Source organism: Anabrus simplex, chromosome 2 (genome assembly GCF_040414725.1).
Source record: "Anabrus simplex isolate iqAnaSimp1 chromosome 2, ASM4041472v1, whole genome shotgun sequence".
NCBI lineage: Eukaryota > Metazoa > Arthropoda > Insecta > Orthoptera > Tettigoniidae > Anabrus > Anabrus simplex.
Genome location: NC_090266.1, coordinates 647,794,795 through 647,817,035, shown reverse-complemented (window position 1 = coordinate 647,817,035; position 22,241 = coordinate 647,794,795). Strand labels below are relative to the sequence as shown.

Below are 22,241 nucleotides of genomic sequence, written 5' to 3'. Positions count from 1 at the left end.
CTTCAATGTACAGACCATATTATTTTGGGTAAATGCTCTTACATCCTCTGGAATAAATTACCCTTCTGTTAATGCATAGGGGATGTTAAAAAAGACTACTGTGTTTGGCCATGATGAGCAGATGATCATGTTCTTAATATGATCTAATGTGAAGGTATTTTCCTTTTGCATGCTGTAAATCTACTGGCTGAATTCAAATTTTGAGAAATGTTGCCCATGCAAAGTACTGCAACCGCTTCATATTATTTGATCTTTCTGAATTTAATTTTCTGGAAAAATTATCATCACAAGTGGCATCCATTCCAAATGAGGCAGGGAGGGCTCGTTGCAGGTGTTCACAGTTCTACAGTACTGAAGACATACATTGATGTTCTCTTACTAATGTATGTCTCCAGAGAACACCAGTCAATGTATTTAGTTTCAACACTATTAGCTGTTACACAGACTTGAGCCTTCCCAGTCTGATGGTAAGCAGCTGGCACTGATTATCATGTTTAATCCGGCAGTCTTGTTCACTAAGATAACTTGAAAGGAGTCAGTCTATCATTTTGTCTTACCAGGAAGTCATTTCAGGCTCGAAGTTCATCAATGCTAATGCTAAACAAAGACTGAACTCTGAACTGAACCACTCGAGCTCATCAATCAATCAATCAATCAATCAATCAATCAATCAATCAATCAATCAATCAATCAATCAATCAATCAATCAATCAATCAATCAATCAATCAACCAATCAATCAATCAATCAATCAATCACTACTGATCTGCATTTAGGACAGTCTGGCCCATCTTAAAAAAGGGGCTTTCCTGTCCAATTACTTTGCAAAAGAAGAAGCCTCTAGAGTCCTCTCAAATCTGAAATATGTGGGTTCATCTTCTAGTTCTTTCTCACACCACTGGGAGGCCTCCAGTGAGATTACAGGGTGATGACAGAGCGGCAGCAGAACGGGCTGGCCTTGCGTGCCCGGCTCAATTCTGATTAGCTCGCTGTGCGGCGAGTGGCAGGGCCGTAACTCGGCAATGTCACTCGCAGCCAAGGCCAGGCTAACTTGCTCCTCCAGAGGCCTTACAAAAACTGGCAGACACTATCACTATGATTAAGACTTCACATTTTCTTTACGTCTGGTATACAGAAAATAAGAGCAAAAGGCATCAGCATTAAACCTCATTGGGTCTTTGCCCTGTGCCAAAAGCATCCAATTGCTAAATATATAAAGCAATTGAACTGGTCAGATTTTTCTGACGTAAGAAATTATTTTAGAAATTATTCTTACAACTCATTAGGATAATTATAACTAGTCTTGAATTTGAGAACAAAATAAAACTTCTTGTCAATAACTGAGATGAAATGAATGTCCTTGAAATAGTGCTGTTTACAAATAATATTGGGGAAGCATCTGTAAGAATTTCTTTAACCAACCCAAACACTCTAGTGTGGATGTAGAAATTTCTGTGCTCATGTTTTCCTAACAAGTTTACCAGAATCATGTTTAATTACTTATATGACCTCATTTATAAGTATATATGCATTATGATGACATATGTGCTTCATAAATCCTTTACTGTTTGGTCACCTTTAAGAAGCAAATACAATGATTCAGGTGGGGGAAGGATTCCTTCTAGTTTGACATTTCCCTGCCAATAATATACAGTATACCTTTTGAAACACCTTTCCATTTTAGAACTGAACAATTTTGTCAGACAATAGACATTGTATCTGAAGAAACAGAAGCATCACTTTTATCATTTATAGACAAATCATAATCCATAGCAGAATATTCTTTATTGGACCACAAATCAGGAACATTTCTACCCCCTCTCAGATCAACATGATGTCAGCATATTCACTCTTTCTCTCTGAGAACTAAGTCTGTTTCAATCAGTCCAAAGACAACTATTTTGCTCAGCAGACAATTCTGCATTTCTCTTTGAATGATGCCTACTTCGATCTAAAGACAGACAATTATTGCAATCAGCAGGTGACTCTCTTTCTCTTTGTGAAGCCAATCTTTCTCTGTCTTGGTCACAATCGAGAATGTATTTCTTGGTCAGTTCATTGTCAACACATTCTAAGAGAGTCCAATGTACTATGACCTATATTTGCTTTCTGTCTTGGCGTAGGGTTATCACTGATAACCAAAATCACGAGAAAACTCTTAATCATTGTACTGTAAACCGCGCAGTGAAATGCTCACAGGGAATTTTTGAAAAGCTGACGTGCATCAAATTAACAGCAAAACTCTCAACACATCTACACTTCTCAAGTTCCAACTCAACTGTTTGCTGTTACTATGCAGCTGATCCAACCCAAGCTTTGGTGAGAGGCTCGCCTGCTCACTTACTCAGGAGATAGTTATTTACATTTTGAAAATTTGTGTTAAAACCTAAGTTTACGTTTTTTTTTTTTCAAAAAGCTTTCTTAGCATTCACGTGGTACCTAAGGGCAACTTTTCTGCAATATTTAATTTCTTACCTCGAGGGATTCAGGAAATCTACTGTATTCTGAATAGTTATTACAGACTGGAGATTGCGTGAAAAATTCAAAACTACGATTTCTCCTAAGTTTAGATGAAAATTACATACTGTAAATGGCATTTTAATCTACATTAGTGACTTGAGGTGAATAAGCAATTTATTTTGATATGGATTACTTGATTAATTTAAAAAGTTGTTTCTAAATTGAATGTTTCTTTACTACAAACTGTAACATTGTAGGCTATGTATTAAAGATAGATATGTGCTTTCACAGACTTTGTTATAGAACTTCTTATGCTGAGCAATTCTTACCCTCATAGTATAGATATATCTTTAAGAGTTTGGCCAACATAAGCTCAAAAGGCACAAGGATGATGACCAGTTTTTCAACTTGCTTCACTTAAATTGTTACTGCTCGGCTTCCTTTGGTCATACAAGAATCCTTTTACACATAAGCTTTTTGGAAGAAATGCTTTATAGTATGATGAAAACCATATCAATATCTATCCGCAATTTATGAATCTACAAAATGAATGTCCTCAAGCACAGAAATTGATATCCTTGGATTTTGCTTTGCATTTTTCTGCTGTTATGAGCTACTTCTTCAAATTATAGTGATTAAGAGCTAGACTCTGTTGGCAGGAAGCCTTTATTTGAGGGGCTGAGTGAAAGAAGGTTACTTCTCCAATATGTGATTTTTGAGAAAGATTTATGTTGAAAATTCAAACCGCAATAATTTTATTGAATAATGTTCAATAATGACAAGGCCTGTGCATTTTGAACACAGTTATCAGTAGTAATTACCTATAAAATTATTTTTATCTCATATTTTAGAAAAATATCACAAACAAGCAAAATGATGAAAACCATATCAATATCTATCCAGTGGTTCTCGAGATTAGCCTGAACAAACAGACAGATGGACTGAGGACTTTATTTAATACTACTGTATGTACAGATATATTCGGGTGCCCTTCTTACATAGAATATTTTCAGATCAGTGAACATCAAGTGATGTGAGAAAAATACAAACAAAATAATAATGGAACTTTAATACTTTATAACAAAATGAAATATTACTGTAAGTACAACATGTTCAAGAATTACAGATGTTCATCTTCCAAGTCATCATCAAACCAAATCTCTATTTCGACAGTTTTATCATTTTTGACAGAGGAGAGGAGAGATGTCATACCTTTACATTTCAGCTGCTCCTGACCTCTAGAGTCAAAGTATTGAAATGAAACTTGGCGATCATATGAACTACAGATCGGAGAACACAAAAATTCATTTTACTAAATAGGAGCATTTCCTCTGAAATGCCCTTCTTGTAACCAGCCTCTTAACACTTGTAGTAGAGCTCATTATAAAACCTGCAACAAATAACTGATAAAACAATGAATATACAGATAATTCAAGATTTTACTACTATCCCCATTTTGCATTGGAACAAGACAAAATCATGTTGACAAGTACATAGACAAATTACTATCCCTGTTTTGCAGTGCATTAAGGGAGAACGAACACAGCAAAATCATGTTAACATGAATATAAACAAAGTTCCTTACATCAACGAAAGAATGCATTGGATAGGATGTCAAAATGAGTACGGTAGTATTAGAAGTGAATTGTAAAAAAACATCAAACATTTTGTTTGAGACAAATAATGACATCATATAAAACTGAATAAATTAAATGTACCTGCAATTCATGCTTCTGAATGAAAAGAACATGTGTAATGGTAAAATAAAGCATTATAACTTATTGCTACTTTTGCAGTGCTTATTAAATGTATCAAAATGAAAGTTGCTGGGCTGAGGGGCTTAGACTGTTAAATCACTTGCTTCCTGGTTCCGACTTGGCAGGCTCATTCCTGGCTCAGTCTGGTTGTATCTGAAGGTGTTCAAATACATCAGTTTCCTATCGGTAGCTTTACTGGCACGTTAAAGAACACCCGTGAGACAAAATTTTGACAAATTGGCATCTCCGAAAATCATAAAGAAGTTAGTGGGACACAAACAAATATTATTATTATTATTATTATTATTATTATTATTATTATTATTATTATTATTATTTACTCTGGTTTTCCCTGTCATCTTTCATTCCAGCAACACTCTCCAGTATCATTTTCATTTCATCTGTCAGTCATTAATCATTGCCCCACAGGAGTGTGACAGGCTTCGGCAGCTGGCATAATTCCTATCTTCGCCGCTAGATGGGGGCTTCATTCATTCCATTCCATTCCTACCCCCTGTGGGTGGGGGACGCTGACGAAGAATACACCCACAGTATCCCCTGCCTGTCGTAAGAGGCGAATAAACGGGGCGGCTAAAGATTGTATTAGAACCATAAAACTACTTGTGATTAGTACCCCTGTGTCAGGTACCAAATACGTTTGTGAATAGTAGCAAAAGAGTATATTGCCAGCTTTTACAGTACCTGTGATTAGTGCCACTATATGAGTGACACCATAGTTCTGCCTTGCCTATGATTAGTCCCCACTATGTGAGGAACACCATGGGATAGCACAAGTGCCTGTGGTTAGTACACTTATGTGATGAACACCATAGGTTTGCATTACCTGTAAATGGCGCCGCAATTTGCAAAACACCATAGGTCTGTGTTACATGTGCGAATTTCATTACCTGTGAGTAGTACCATTATGTGTGGAATACCGCGAGTCTACGCTACTTTCGATTAGTACTGCAACATGACAAATACCATGGTTCTACTTTGCTAGCGATAAGTACCATTATGAGGGGCCGATGACTTGGATTTTGGACCCCTTTAGACTAAAAGCATCATCAATTCAGTATTATGCTACTGACGCAGTCCCTTGGTCAGTAATACAATTATTTCACGTCAGTTTCTGTGAATGTGAGACATTGCAGGTCAGATCCACTGATTGTTTTAAATTCATATCCATCCAATCATTCTTCATCCTCACATTTTGAATTCTGGTTAGTGGAGGATTTTGGACTTTTGTCTCATTTTGTGCCATTAGGGGCTGATGACCTAGATGTTAGGCCCCTTTAAACAGCAAGCATCATCAACATCATCATTATTTCATTCCTGACCTGTTCGAAAGACTGGAAACAGGTTGTGGATTGTTATTATTATTATTATTATTATTATTATTATTATTATTATTATTATTATTATTATTATTATTATTATTATTATTATTATTATTATTATTATTATTAAAATAAAAGTTAATCAGCATACTCAAACTTTGTAGCTCTTGAATCTGTCAGAATACACTAAAAATGAAATAGTAAACTATCAACAAGTCTGAATTATTCATCTTATAACTTTGGACATGTCTCTGAAATTACTGGAACATGCACTGACAGCATGAATCCCTCACTCGCCTCCACAACTCCACATCAGCTGTCACAAATGCGATGGCATCCCACATACATTGCTGTAGACTTGCTTCATCGGCAATTTACACTTGCTACACCAAGTCTTTGACCCAGAAATAAAATCTAGTGGATTTAAATCGGAGGACCTTGATGGCCAGCTGACGGGACCATCCTGGCCAACCCATTGATTTGAGAAATGGTGATCTACAAGTCAATAAATGTCCATACTGATGTGAGGAGTTGACCCATCATGGAAGAACCACATCTGTAATGGAACGTAGTCCAGACTCTGGCAGAGAAGACTGCAGAAAATGGAGATGACTAGAGGCAGTCAGTCATACAGGCAACTCCAATGGTCCAAGAAGCTCATCTACCGAGTTCCCAGCCCATAAATGTATAGAAAACCTGTGCCAGAAATGACCTAGTGCTATGAGCATGCTTGCAGGAGATAGTGGGTTCGAACCCCACTGTCTAATAATCTTTTATAGACATAAAAGGATTTTCCCAAGAGTGGCATTCCTTTCATAATTTTAATCGCAGGTTTACCTTTAAAGATTCAATCACCTTTTGTTTCTGTCACATTCTCATCCAAAAATCTCATCTCTTGTACTGCTAAGATTTGAATTTCATTTCTATCTAGAAGTAGTTCTAATTCCTTCTGTTTACCAACCTTCAACAAAGAATTTACATTCAAATTGCTTGCAAAGAAACTTTGGTTTAAACTTAAGTCTGGACGGATTCCAAGGATGCTCTGACTCATCCTTATTGCAGAGGTTCGGACTCCCCAGAACCCTAGGTCCCGATGCATTGCGTAGCACAATGGTGGATTGCTCTTCCAAGCTGCCACCTGGGGTAGTGATTTATTTTAGCAGATTTTCCATTCTGCAATTGAAATTGTGTGTTTCAAGGGTAGGAATAACATTCCAAAATACAGATTGTTAGTCTGAAATGATTTTTTTTTTCATGGTTGACTCCACTAGGTTCTTCCGCCCTCTCAGCCATTGAGAAATGAGATTCTTCTTCTGCCTTTGAGACCATTGACCGTTTTTCTCTTGACCTCAGTTGATCCGCGGGTGCTTATTTGGCATTGCCTTGTTCAAACGTGTCCTGCATTTCTATAGGAACTTCCCCTATCAGCCATATGGGATGCGCCGTGTTGGGGTTAAGGTCCCCCACCCTAGTGTCTTATGCAGGGTTACATTTAGCCCCTACTCAATTCAAAGCCAAACTCCCACACAAGCTAACCAGGCATGGTATTATTGTTGTTGTTGTTGTTTTGTTGAAGCTGTAATTAAACAGATTAAGCTTACAGTCATTATGCTTACCTACCACCACTTACTGTTCAATAATAAGCCTGTTACAAGGATCAGGCAGAACTTTTATGGTAGCCCTTTATTCTTCAAGTGATGTTCAAAAACATGGATGCCACTACGGTCTTTAAAATTTCTGTCATCAATAACAGTTTCACTGTATGTATGGATAGTCTATTTCTTTTGGTGTCCACCATTGTTCTTTCATTGACCTGAAAATTTTATGCATATAGACAACTCGCTTGATTTGTACGTATGTATTGGTACGAGTATTGGATGTCACATACTATATGCAAATGCGTATATGAGTGGATACCTCGGAAAGGATTACACGTACTTTGCACAGCGTACACTCAACCAGTTCTCCCATGCAGAAAGTTGGTGTCCTCCCACATGCGTTTTTCCTTCCCCTACTTCACAGCACAAGAGCTGGCCGCAGATGGTAAACCGGTTCAACAATCCCCTCATTCCATTACTGTAGTTTTTACATATAACTCCACAACACAAGGACAGTATGACGTAACTGGCTTTTCCTACTGTGGTCTTTCAAAACACATTAGGTCATGAAATGTTTGGCTCATTTACAGGGAAATCTTCACTGACTAGCAAAATATCTGTCATGTACCCCTAACATCCTGTATAACTCTAATAGTTCTAGAAAATTATTTTCAACTGAATACATGCACTACTGTATGCCAGGACTTTGAAAACTGGTTATCGGTATTTTACACAAGGCTTATAACTAAAGACATCCCAATAGGAATAAACACCATTAAATCCAGTCATTTTGCAGGTGATTGTTAGTATATTTGTAGTGAACATTATTTTGTATGCTTATTGGTATATATATAAGATAAATTGTTCATATTGCTCATAAATAATTATCACATTAAATCATTCTATGCTGTTTGGGATTGTAAAAAGGGACTATCTAAAGTCAACCTATGTCAACAATTCTTTATTAAAGTGTCTTTTAAAATTCTGTGTTCAATTTTCAATATTGGTCACATGATCTTATTTTCACTAAGATATCAGTTTAGGGCCAAAAGATCTACATGGGTCGATGCCCTGAACAAATAGCATTTTTTTAAAAAGATAAAGATATCAATTTAAAAATAAGACATAAATTGAAGGAAACAGAAAAGGTCATGTTATTCAACTATCTTATTCTTCTTCCTCACTATAAAGAGGATACCATGATATTGTACTTTCACTTCCAAGATGTATCTATACTCAACTAAAAGATATACACTGACTGACAGAGCAAATGCAACACCAAGAAGGAGTGGTTCGAAAGGGATGAAAGTTGGGGAAAAAACAGAGACGGCACGGACGAATAATTGATGTTTATTTCAAACCGATATGCAGGTTACACAATGCGCACGGCATCGACTCAGTAGGATGTAGGACCACCGCGAGCGGCGATGCACGCAGAAACACATCGAGGTACAGAGTCAATAAGAGTGCGGATGGTGTCCTGAGGGATGGTTCTCCATTCTCTGTCAACCATTTGCCACAGTTGGTCGTCCGTACGAGGCTGAGGCAGAGTTTGCAAACGGCGTCCAATGAGATCCCACACGTGTTCGATTGGTGAGAGATCCGGAGAGTGCGCTGGCCACGGAAGCATCTGTACACCTCGTAGAGGTTGGGAGATGCGAGCAGTGTGTGGGCGGGCATTATCCTGCTGAAACAGAGCATTGGGCAGCCCCTGAAGGTACGGGAGTGCCACCGGCCGCAGCACATGCTGCACGTAGCGGTGGGCATTTAACGTGCCTTGAATACGCACTAGAGGTGATGTGGAATCATACGCAATAGCGCCCCAAACCATGATGCCGCGTTGTCTAGCGGTAGGGCGCTCCACAGTTACTGCCGGATTTGACCTTTCTCCACGCCGACGCCACACTCGTCTGCGGTGACTATCACTGACAGAACAGAAGCGTGACTCATCGGAGAACACGACGTTCCGCCATTCCCTCATCCAAGTCGCTCTAGCCCGGCACCATGCCAGGCGTGCACGTCTATGCTGTGGAGTCAATGGTAGTCTTCTGAGCGGACGCCGGGAGTGCAGGCCTCCTTCAACCAATCGACGGGAATTTGTTCTGGTCGATATTGGAACAGCCAGGGTGTCTTGTACATGCTGAAGAATGGCGGTTGACGTGGCGTGCGGGGCTGCCACCGCTTGGCGGCGGATGCGCCGATCCTCGCATGCTGACGTCACTCGGGCTGCGCCTGGACCCCTCGCACGTGCCACATGTCCCTGCGCCAACCATCTTCGCCACAGGCGCTGCACCGTGGACACATCCCTATGGGTATCGGCTGCGATTTGACGAAGCGACTAACCTGCCCTTCTCAGCCCGATCACCATACCCCTCGTAAAGTCGTCTGTCTGCTGGAAATGCCTCCGTTGACGGCGGCCTGGCATTCTTAGCTATACACGTGTCCTGTGGCACACGACAACACGTTCTACAAGGACTGTCGGCTGAGAAATCACGGTACGAAGTGGGCCATTCGCCAACGCCGTGTCCCATTTATCGTTCGCTACGTGCGCAGCACAACGGCGCATTTCACATCATGAGCATACCTCAGTGACGTCAGTCTACCCTGCAATTGGCATAAAGTTCTGACCACTCCTTCTTGGTGTTACATTTGCTCTGTCAGTCAGTGTATATCCTGATATTGCATAGCTAATTTTGTTTAGTAATACTAAACAGCCATTGAAAAATGGATTGGATTTTTAATAACAAGAGATTATAGAGCAGGAAATAAATATAGGAAGGAAAAGGGGAAAATGAAACTTCATAGACTTCTGCTGCTTGTTGTCTAAAGGGGCCTAACATCTAAGATCATCGACCCTCATAGACTTCTAATAAGATACAAACACATAATCCTTTTTAATACATAGCCCAGTAAAATCATCCTGAATATGCTGTCTGAAAGGTCCAGTAGTTTTGATGTTTCGGTATGTATATATATATATAAAAAGACTTGTCCTGACTGACTGACTGACTGACTGATTCATTATCGCCGAGCCAAAACTACTGGAAATAAAGAAATGAAATTTTGGGGATAGATTCATATTACAATGTAGGTGCTCACTAAGTGACAATTTTCAGATATTCCGTTGCTAAGGGGGTGAAAAGGGGGGGTTATTTTTTAAAATGAGTGTATCTATATCTTTAAAACTGAATAGTTTAAAGACATGAAAATTGGTATTTGGAATCTGCTTTAAAAATAAAGAAATACGTTTTTCTTTTTTGTTTCTTTTTTCTTTTTCAGAAAATTCTGTTGGGGGGGGTGAAAAAAGGTGAAAAAGGGGTTGAATATCTTTTATGTGGACACTTATATCTCAGAAACTGAAGACATTACAGTCATGAAAATTGGTATTTGGAATCTCCTCTAAAGATAAAGAAACATGTATTTTATTTTTTTTGCAAAATCTACTTAAGGGATGGTGAAGAAGGGGGTGAATTCTTAAAATGAGAATATCTCTAAAAGTAACATGTTACAGACGTGAAAATTGGTATTTGAAATCTCCTGTAAAAGTAAAGGAACATGAGTAATTTGTTTTCTGAAAATCCACTTAAGGGGAAGTGTTAAGGGGGTAAATTTTTAGAATGAGCATATATACAGTATATATCAAAAACTTAACACATTCTAGACATGAAATTTGGTATTTTAAATCTCTTTTAAAAATAAAAGTAACACGTATTTGTTTGTTTTCTGAAAAAAACATTTCAGTGTGGGGGGGGGGGGGTTGTAAAAAGGACTAAAATGAGATTGAATTTTTTTTTTTTTGCTATTGGCTTTACGTCGTGCCGGCACAGATAGGTCTTATGGCGACGATGGGAAAATAAAGGGCTAGGACTGGGAAGGAAGCAGCCGTGGCCTTAATTAAGGTACAGCCCCAGCATTTGCCTGGTGTGAAAATGGGAAACCATAGAAAACCATCTTCAGGGCTGCCGACAGTGGGGTTCAAAACCCACTATCTCCCGAATGCTGGATACTGGCCGTACTTAAGCGACTGCAGCTATCGAGCTCGGTGAATTATTTTTATGTGGACGCTTATATCTCAAAAAACTGAAGATGTTACAGACAGGAAAATTGCTATTTGGAATCTCCTTTAAAAATAAAGAAAAATGGTGAACAAGAGTGGCAAAGGGGGAGAATTTAAAAATGAGTATATCTCAAAAGTAACATTGTACAGATGTGAAAATTGGTATTTGGAATCTGCTGTAAAAGTAAAGGAACAAGCATAATTTCTTTTCTGAAAATCCACTTAAGGGGAAGTGTTAAAGGGGGTAAATTTTTAAAATGAGCATATATACAGAATATATATCAAAAACTTAACATGTTACAGACGTGAAAATTGGTATTTATATTCTCTTTTCAAAATAAAATTAACATGTATTTGTTTGTTTTTGGAAAAAACACTTCAGTGGGGGTAAAAAGGACTGAAAAAGGGGTTGAATTATTTTTAAGTGGGTAATTATATCTCAAAAACTGAAGATGTTACAGATGTGAAAATTGGTATTCAGAATCTCCTTTAAAAATAAACACGTATTTTTTGTTTTCAGAAAATCTACTTAAGGGGGTGGGGTGGGTGAAGAGAAGAAGTGAACTTAGTTGAATACTTTTTATGGGGATACTTATACATCAAATACTGAAGATGTTACAAACGTGAAAATTGGTATTTGGAATCTCCTTTAAAAATAAGGAAACATGTATTTTTTTGTTTTAGGAAAATTACTCTTAAGGGGGTGAAAAATGGTGAGAAAGGGGTTGAATACTTTTTGAGGATACTTTTATCCCAAAAACTGAAGATGTTACAGTAATGAAAAGTTTTAATTGGAATCTCCTTTAAAAATAAAGAAAAATGTTTTTGTTTTTGTTTTTGGAAAACCTACTTAAATGGGATGGTGAACAGGATTGACAAAGGGGATGAAATTTTAAAATGAGTATATCTTAGCTGTAATATGTTACAGATGTGAAATTTGGTATTTTTAATCTCTTTTAAATATAAAGAAACACACATTTTTTTGTTTTTGAAAAAATCACTTGGGGGCGGGGTAAAAAGGACTGAAAGAGGGGTTGAATTATTTTTATTAGGATAATGGTATCTCAAAATCTGAAGATATTACAGACATGAAAGTTGATATTTGGAATCTTCTTTAAAAATAAAGAATCCCGTATTCTTTTGTTTTCGGAAAATCCTTTTAAGGGTGGGTAAATGAATTTGAAAATGAGTTTAATTCTTTGTATGAGGATACTTATATCACAAAAATGAAGGGTGTTACGGACGTGAAAATTGGTATTTGGGATCTCCTTTAAAAATAAAGGAACACACATTTTTTGTTGGGAGGGAGGGAGGGAATCAAATTAAGGTGGGTGTAAAAGGAGTTGAATTCTTTTTTTGAGGATACAAATAAGAAGTGGACTTAAAACAAAATGCCGCCAAGGAGTTTTGACTGGGGGATGAGGAATGATGACAAAAATATGTGTTTATATGAACTGTTTGAATTATGAAGTTAAAATGTCAAATGATATCCTAGGTGTTAAATAACAGAATGTTTGAAACAAATTTAGCCCCTCAGAGAGTTAAATGGGGGTTAAGGTCTGGAAACAAATATATTAATTCCTTCCTCCAAAACAGTTTAATGTAAGAAGACAAAATTCAAATAGCGGTATATATTTAAAATCCTAGGTGTGAAATAGGAAATATTTTCAAACGTTCCACTGTTAAAGTGTCGAATGAGGTTAGCTCCGTAAACTAAATTATTCATCCCTAAAAAAACGTTTGGCGTACAAAGCTGTAATTTTATGAGAAGGGTCTTCTTTTATGTCCTAGGTGTAAAATACCATATACTTCAAAACATCCATTCTTCCGAAACCATTTCAGGCACGAACATAACTTTCTTTTATGACGGGAGGTCTTCTATATCCTAGATGTTAATAAATATTTCAAAACATTCACCCCCTTAAAAAAGTATTCATTCCTCCATTACTGTTCAATGTACAAAATCAAAATTTCACAGGTTGGTCTCTTTTACGTCTTAGGTGTTAAGTCAGATATAGTTTAAAACATTCAAAATCTTCTGTATGAGGTTCAAATGAGTGGTAGATTATAAAATAAATAATCATTCCCCCAGAACCGTTTGGCATACGAACTGAGAACGTATTTTACAGGCTCAGCTGACAGTGCACTCTCCAAAATGTAAAACTTTGAATAATAACTTCCATTTTAAAGCCGTAGTGAAGTACGGGTATCTTGCTAGTTCAAACATAAAGTGATCACACTTGCTTCAGTTACCAACAGTGCTAATATTGGGGAAGAAAAATTACTGTGGACACACTAACACTCTTTCACAGAATCTGTGTCCAAACAGTCAGATGAAGACCTGGAAAGGTTTTCTCACATTTGAACTGACACGTTTCATCTGTCACTGTTTACTGAAGAGGCTATGCAAAAGGGACTAAATCGTCTGTATTTTCAGCATTCACTCCAAATACAGATGCTTCGAAAGAAAAAAGATAATTTTGTAGGGGTGGATGGAGGTCATCTACTACATAAAGTTGTTTAGCAGCGGAATTTGAATTTCGCGGGCATTGCTAAGAGTTATCTAACATACAAGTACACTGTGATTCAAACATTGCTGTTTGATGGATATCCTTCTGATGTTACGGGGAGGGGCACAAAATGTGCAGAACATATTTGACAGAAAAATGTTTATTCATCTCATGAGATGAGGCCAGATGTCCAGAAATTCCTCAAGAATTATTTTCAAATGAACACAATAAAGTAAGTTTAGTTGATCTCCTGAAAAAGGTTCTGCAAGAAGAAAATGTTACGGTAAAAGAGGCTGTAAAGGATGCAGACGTACTAAATGTTGAAATTGCTGTTTCTGCTAGATCTCAGCATGACAACATTTTTGTCGTTGGTGAAAACGCTGATCTTTCAACCCTAACAGCAATAGCTTCGATGAAAGACAACTTGTACTTCAGAAAATGTAGAAAAGGGAGGACAGCTGATGTGTAGTAAGTACTCCACCACAAAGTAATTCAAACACAAGTGCAGTGGAATGATTTTATTCATCCATGCTTGTAGTGATTGTAACACAACAATTGCACTCTTCGGTCACAGGAAGAATAAATTTTGCACTCTTATAGAAACATTGACACCTGGAAGAAAATGTACAAGTATTATGCAACCCTGAAGCAACCATTGTCCAAGTGGCTAAGGCAGGTGAAGCTTTTCTGATTCATGTGTATGGGGGTAACCTCAGAACCTCTGTATCCAATCTCAATTACTTGTGCTACCATCTGTTTACCCAGTTAGCAGAAAAGAGCACAGTTGAGTGTAGCACTTTTACCCCCAACTGTAGATGCAGCACGATTTCATGACTTGAGATGTTACCATCAGATACCAAAGAGATTAAGACGTGAAAAAAATCCTCTTGAGTGGGGTTGCCTATCTGATTTGGCCTCTCCTCCCAAAAATGGAAGAGTTGTGGCTCCTGAATCCCTATTTAAGATATCAAGCAACTGCAAGAAAGGGTGCAAAAATGCTTATGATTGCTGGAAAGCAGGTAGGTCTCTCTTCCCTGTACAACTGTTCCCTGGGAAAAGCTTGTGAAAATTGTACCTGACATCTCTCTGTTTGAAGACAGCAATGAAGATGAAGATGACACTCCAACATCCATAAATGAATGTATGAACGATATATGGAAAATGTTGATACTGAGCTAGAGGATAAGGACAAGGAGCAGCAGACAGAGCTTGAAGAGGTGCAACCTGGCCCCTCAAAATGGTAAAAACTGTAAACAACATGTTCTGATCTATGTCTCACTACTAATGCCCTAGCTTTCATTTCTGGTATAGAAACTTAGTAGAAATTTTTAAAACTATTTTAATGTATCCTTATTGCTTCATGATACCCAAACGTAAACTTGTCATGACAATGAATGTCAATTGAAAAATAAATTACAAGTACGAAAATTGTGTTTGTGTGAATAAATTTTTATAGCCTTTTATCAAACAACTGTATATCTTGAAAAACTTGTTGAGAAACTTCCTTTTATGCTCAATGTACAGAAAATTTACTCACCTTTAAAATTGATCCTACCGGGCGAGTTGGCCTTGCGGTTAGGGGCACGCAGCTGTGAGCTCGCATCTTGGACATAGTGGGTTCGAACCCCACTGTCAGCAGCCCTGAAGATGGTTTCCTGTATTTTCCCATTTTCACACCAGGCAAATGCTGGGGCTGTACCTTAATTCAGGCCACGGCTGCTTCCTTCCCATTCCTAGGCCTTTCCTGTCCCATCGTCACCATAAGACCTATCTGCGCTGGTGCAACGTAAAGCAAATAGCAAAAAAAAAAAATTGATCCATATGATGTGTGCTCTAAACATGTTAGTTTAGGAAATAGTTAACAAAATTTGACCAAAAATCACAACTTTAGCAACTTTTATTTTATTTTATAAAAACCTGATTGAGCTGAATTTGAGATAGCAGCTGTAGCAAATTTACTCTACTTTAACTTTGGAATGAATGATGGTTTTTGTTAGACCAGCCATTTGGGAGATATTTTATAAAGACAGAGAAAGGGTCAAACATTTTGATGTTTTTCCAGTGCCAAGGGATGTGCGGTGGTGCCCCATGGTTGAAAATAGGCATTTTACATTACAGGCTCAACACTAACATCATATTAAAAAAATTAAAACTACCCGACCTTTTGCATACTGGTCTTCTAACAAGAACAGAGAAGCACCAGAATGAGTAATCATTTCAGTGATATGTACTATATTGTGCACAAAGATTACTCTTCTCCTCTCTACTTTATTAATGACCAATCCTGTTTCATTTGCTGAAAAACCAATTAATGAATTTTAATTAAATGAATGAAACTCAAATCTAGACTAAACCTAGAGTCACTTGTTCTTCAGAAATACCTTTTAAAGAAATTAGATTTTGCATTGGACATAGTGTAGTGCAGTGTGTAATCTACTTAGCTGGTTTTTTGGGCATCTACCATATTGTAATAGAAATAAAAAAAGAAAATGAGATATTATGCCTTTATTATCTATATATTTTCTGTGAAGGACAAGCTTTTTGCATGCATGTGTATATTTGTGTTATTCGTTAGTTCACTTGTAGGGATTTGATGTGGAACTATGTTGAAATAAAAGTATTCAAGTATTTTGTTGTTTGTATACCCATGTCTTGACACAGAGCTTTGAAAAGATTGGATTGTAGTACTCTTGCTTAAGCTTATGTAGTTAGTTAATGTTCTTGGTGTTGTTTTGAAGTACAGTATTGTTGTACATTAGTGTTATAGTCACAGATTATATTCTTTTTACCTTAATGAATGTATGTTAGCAGCTTAGAAGTTTCGTCCTTGCAGGTCTCCAACCACAGCACAGCTCCGTCACGTCCATCGCGTCCTCCAGTTTGTCTGGGGGTGGAAGTTCTTCAGCTAGCTACTATCAGCAAGCACCTGCCCCTGGGCAGGGAGGTCCCGACCATACTCAGCATAGTCCTACTAAGTACCCAGAAAATGGCCATGATACTCTGTCAGATTTTGTCACATTTGTATGCCAAGAAGCCGAAAATACTCAGCAAGGTTCCCAGGTATGACTTCATTTAAATTGTGATCACACTATTATGCATATTGTATTAAGTGATGAGGGGAAGGTGCAATTTTGTTGCGGAATGATGATATAAAATTCTATACTGATATAATGAAGCCCATCAGCTTGGAAGTATTTATCATAAGAAATTATTAATTAATTAAAGTCATATATAGAAAGATAGGAACATAAAAAGAAATGCATAATGGGAAAACCGGGCGAGATGGCCGTGCAGTTAGGAGCACGCAGCTGTGAGCTCGCATCCGGGAAATAGTGGGTTCGAACCCCACTGTCGGCAGCCCTGAAGATGGTTTTCCGTGGTTTTACATTTTCACACCAGGCAAATGCTGGGGCTGTATCTTAATTAAGGCCACGGCCGCTTTCTTCCCACTCCTAGGTCTTTCCTGTCCCATCGTCGCCATAAGACCTATCTGTGTCAGTGCGACGTAAAGCAACTAGCAAAAAAAGCATAATGGGAAAAACACACTGACAGGTTGGTGCGGTGAGAGAGAGAAGGACAAGGATAATCTCTCCATTTTCAAATAGAGTGGCTCTCTTGTCATCAATCCCAATTGTTGTACATCAATTTCTTCTCAGCCCCTGGTGGGCTCATTTCTGCTTCCCATCTTCATCAGGAAGGTGGGCTTCAATGATCGTTACGGAGCTATCTTGACAGAACTTCAATCTTGATGTGGGAAGTGTAGGATAAGAAGAGAATCTGAATTAGCAGAGGCATAGATGAAGGCACTCCAATAGTGATATAGTTGAGCATTCTGAGATGTGTAAGACCCTGAGGAAAGAAATGAAGTCTGACACTGAGAAATACAATGAGGAGATTATAAGAGCCAGCTTAGTGAACAAGACAGTTTTGAAGGCAGCAAAATGAAAGCTCACAAACAGTAAGAAGCAGATAATAGCAATAGATGGAGACAATGGTTGAATTACTGACAAGGATGAAGTTTTGGGCTTCATCAAGAACTTTTATAGCAACCTACATGGGAAAGTAAACAAAACTCTGTTCTTATCTAACCTATCTAATCAATTCATTGTTCCAAATGTGATTCCTTTGGAAGTCAAATATGCAAGAGACAACATGAAGAAGGGAACTGCTGCTGGCTGTGATAGACTGGTTGTTGACATTCTGAAAATTGGTGTTGAGAAGACAATAAATCTCTTGGCTAAAATCTTCACTTCTTGTTTACACAGTACCAGTACTTATGTCTCTGTCCCAGCATCATGGAAGAGAGCCAAGATAATATTGCTGCATAAGGAAGGAAGTATTCAGAATATCAAGAAAGAAAAGTCTACTAAGTCCTGAATTGCATTAGCTCCACCCTTGATTCAGCCCAGCTCATTGAACAAGCAGAATTCCACAACAGCTTCAGCACAATAGACCATATTCACGCCTTTTGAGAAGTACCGTAATTAGCAGAGCAAACAAATACTGAATGCCTCCATGTATAGCCTTTGTTGATTTTGAAAAGGCATTTTATTGGGTCAGACCTGCGACTGTCATGCAAGCTTCAGCCGTTCAGGGTGTAGAAGCAGCCTATATCAGGATTCTTCACAATATTTGTGAGGCTTTGCCTGCTTTTTATTTTTTATTTTTTTTTATTTTTTTAGGGTCAGTGAATCAACTCAAGAATTCCTGAGTGGAAGAGATGTTAAATAAAGTGATCCCACCTCTCCCAGGCTATTCTCTGCAGTCCTGGAATTGGCAATGACAGAGTTATACTAAGAAGAGAAAGGTGTGACAATCAAGGGAAGAAGACATAATCACATGAGATCTGCAAATGACATTGCATTGTTTGCTAATGGCTTTGAAGAACTTTAATCCTTAGTTGCCTTGGAGTATCAGTCAGTAGGCCTGAGCATTAATATTTCCAACGCCAAAGTCATGTCCAACAAATGAGTTCTGGCAAGTAGTGTACAGATCAGAAGCACACCACTAGAAATGGTCAATAAATACATGTAACTTGGCTTGCTTGTAAATATGAAGGGAATCTTTCAACATTCAACTGGGAAGCATTTGGGAAGCACTCAGCAAATCTTCACATCAAACATGCCTATAAATCTGCAGGAAGTTTTTGATCAATGCATTCTCTCCATGCTGACTTATGGCTGTGAATCCTGAACACTGAACAAGTTTACAAGGGAAACTGAGAGGAACCCAAAGAGATATGAAGAGATCCATGCTGGGTTTTATGCAAGAAGATAGGAAGAGGGCAGAAGACATCAGATTGGTCACACAGCCTAATGATGTCTTGGAAAGAAAAGCTACCTTGAAAGGGCAGTGGGCTGACCATTTTACTCTCATGAAGGATGAAATGGACAAATTGGTTTTGGAGTGGAGTCCTAGAGACCAAGATCAAGACCACAAAACCGATGAAAGATATTCAGAAAATCATTGGAGCTCACTGACAGAGAATCATCCAAAATCATTCTACCTGGAAAGAACTTTGAAAGAACCATGTGGACTTTAAGTGGCCACATCATTTTGATAGAACTGGATGATGATGATGATCATGGTGGTGATGATGATGATGATGATGATGATAATGATGATGATGTAAAGGCAAAGAGATTGGATGTTGTTGTTTGTACAAATTAGCATCACAGTAGGATCATGTTGGCAAAATAGAGAAAGGTAAGTTACCCGTGAGACTAATGGATTCAGCCATAGAAGAGTTCTAGGATTAAATGATTAAACATTGTATATAATGATTCAAAATAAGAGCAAAGGGAATAACATGTATCTCAGTGCTAGTGTAAATCAAGCATTTAAAAGCATTTAGTCCATTCATAGACTTACCTTACTAACTAAACACTGAACCATATAACATAACAGTTGATAAAGAAAGGTCTATTTATATGTTAGGATGATTCTTTCTTTTCTTCATTTGTTAACAAGTGTGTGTGTTAAATAGTTAAAATCCTTGTCCTTTTATTCCTGTTATGCGTAGCTTAATAAATCTAATTGCATTCTGATGTAAAAAGAAGATATATTATTGTAATCCAATTCTGTCTATGGCAGAATTTTTGTAAAGAATTCCAATTTGGTTCACTAATATTGGTGGGACATATTATTTCAATCTATTGACTTAGAGAATGAAATTGAAAATAAGTTTTTAGATATTTTTGCAGAGTTACATACGGTAGTTCTGAAGGAGGTGATAATGGATGTATTTATGTCTGAGATTCAGCTATATCGTTACGCATTCCATTTAAAAAAATAAGAAAGAAAAGAGAGATAATAGATGCAGTGCCTATTAAAGAACAAGGTTTCTGAGTAGGAGAGATGGACCATAAGGAGAAAGATATGAGAAGCACACTAGCTCCTGAAAAATTATTAGCATAAAAGTTTGTCAAACAACTAGAGTTGGCTAAAGTTCATTATACAGAAGAGCCAAAAATGAGGAACATGGCACAAATAAGTGAAAACAATACCAGTTGAAACCTGGCCACAATCTATAAATTGCTTGTTTCATAATGGTTACATGACATTATTTTTAAACTGGGAATTTACAAAACCACAAATAGTTTTGTGTTTTTCGTGCTTGGAATATATGACATCATAGAGCCTATCTATCAAAGCTCACTGTACAAACTGAATGATTAAGCTTGATGGGAAGTTCATGACTCCTTAAATCTACTGTTCTTCCATTCAGAACTTTACAATAACTTAAGTCTCATTTGCACGTGATACATGATCTGTGCATACTTAATTCTGAGGATTTACAAGTTATGTTGTCACTCATTGTCATCATTGTCATCGTTCAATATGGGTTAGATAGGCTTTATGATGCGTTATACCAGAACAAAATGAATATTATCAACTTTTCTCTTATCAGCATCATAGAAATATGATAGAGAATACCATATATGTTTATTCATAGTGTACCGGGCGAGTTGGCCGTGCGCGTAGAGGCGTGCGGCTGTGAGCTTGCATCCGGGAGATAGTAGGTTCGAATCCCACTATCGGCAGCCCTGAAGATGGTTTTCCATGGTTTCCCATTTTCACACCAGGCAAATGCTGGGGCTGTACCTTAATTAAGGCCACGGCCGCTTCCTTCCAACTCCTAGGCCTTTCCCATCCCATCGTCGCCATAAGACCTATCTGTGTCGGTGCGACGTAAAGCCCCTAGCAAAAAAAAAAAAAATATTCATAATGTATAGACATATCGTAGCCAAATTTCTAAAATAGAATTTGATGCAAGAATGACAGTTACATTTTCCAGAAGTATATTCCAAAATATTTCCCAATTGATTTTGATAGACAATTTTGGAGTAGAATGACTGAAATAAGGTTAAATGTTTCAGTCTCAACCTGGCCCGTCTCGAAGTCCTACAAAACTGTCACAGTACTACCCCAGTTCGATGCTGCCACCCCCACCACCTCCGCCCATGGCACGGCCAGTCGCCATCATTCGATCAACAGGTGAGAACTCTTCTCTTTTATAATTTTTATCATGTTATCCATATCAAGCCTTGGAAAATAATGATTTACATAATAGTGATAATTTTTGTACAGTTTTATTCCTTGTGATAGGCCTAATTCTTCAGTCAGTGTAAAAACAATTTTAATCATAGCATTTAATTAACTATTATCATACTAATACAAAATTAATGAGGAGGATTTTCATAATCACAAAAATGTGAAATGTGGCCAAATGCTGTTTTTGATGTTTGAAAGACAATTAAGTTTAACATTGTGGTTTTTTAATCTGCAATACCAAGCAAGTGGACAATGCAGATAGGGTCACATAGCTGTGAGCTTGCATTCGGGAGATGGTTGGTTCGAACTTCACTGTCAACAGTCCTGAAGATAGTTTCCCATTTCCACACCAGGCAAGTGCCAAGGCCGTACCGGTACCTTAATACTCATTAAGGCCACGGTCGCTTTGCTCCCCAGTCCTAGCCCTTCCTTATCTCATTGTCACCATTTGACCTGTCTGTGTCGGTGCAGTGTAAAACAAATAGCTATAATCCACAATGAAATGTGAAATTTGAGTACAAAATGTGAAGTGTATGTGTTTTCACAACATAAGAGCAAAATGACATTTTTACGAGACATTTTTATGTATAAGAAGACCATGTCAAGGAAAGCTTTAAGGGTAAAATTAATAGTTTGTATGAAGAAATGTCAAAGAAAACTGTCACATCTTTTGGCTGAAAATGAGACAAATAAGTGTTTCCAAGCTGCTGAACGAGCTATTCAATTCAACAGTGTCTGGTTAGATTAGCTGTATAAACATTAAACATTAAAACGTGGCGTCAGGACACTGAAACTCTGTCCAAAGCCTAAAATGAACCAGTGCAGTTTTACCAACCTCAAAGCATTTTTAACGTTATATTCACAGCTGTATTTATGGGTGTTGATCAGGGTGGCAAATTTCTAGAATCTCATGCAAAAGGTTGAGTGAAATTAAATGAACAGCACCTAGTGTCACCTCTGCTGGGA

General features: G+C 37.7%; 1 protein-coding gene across 5 annotated transcripts in view; it reads left to right on the top strand.

The window, feature by feature from the left end:
* Positions 1-22,241, top strand: part of NfI (Nuclear factor I) — a 602,168-nt gene that overhangs the window by 528,873 nt on the left and 51,054 nt on the right. For all 5 annotated transcript variants that reach the window (XM_067141127.2, XM_067141126.2, XM_067141124.2 and 2 more), the window contains 2 exons: positions 16,555-16,781; positions 21,101-21,218. In XM_067141127.2, coding sequence (XP_066997228.1) covers positions 16,555-16,781; positions 21,101-21,218 — 345 coding nt within the window. The remainder of the gene's footprint in view (positions 1-16,554; positions 16,782-21,100; positions 21,219-22,241) is intronic.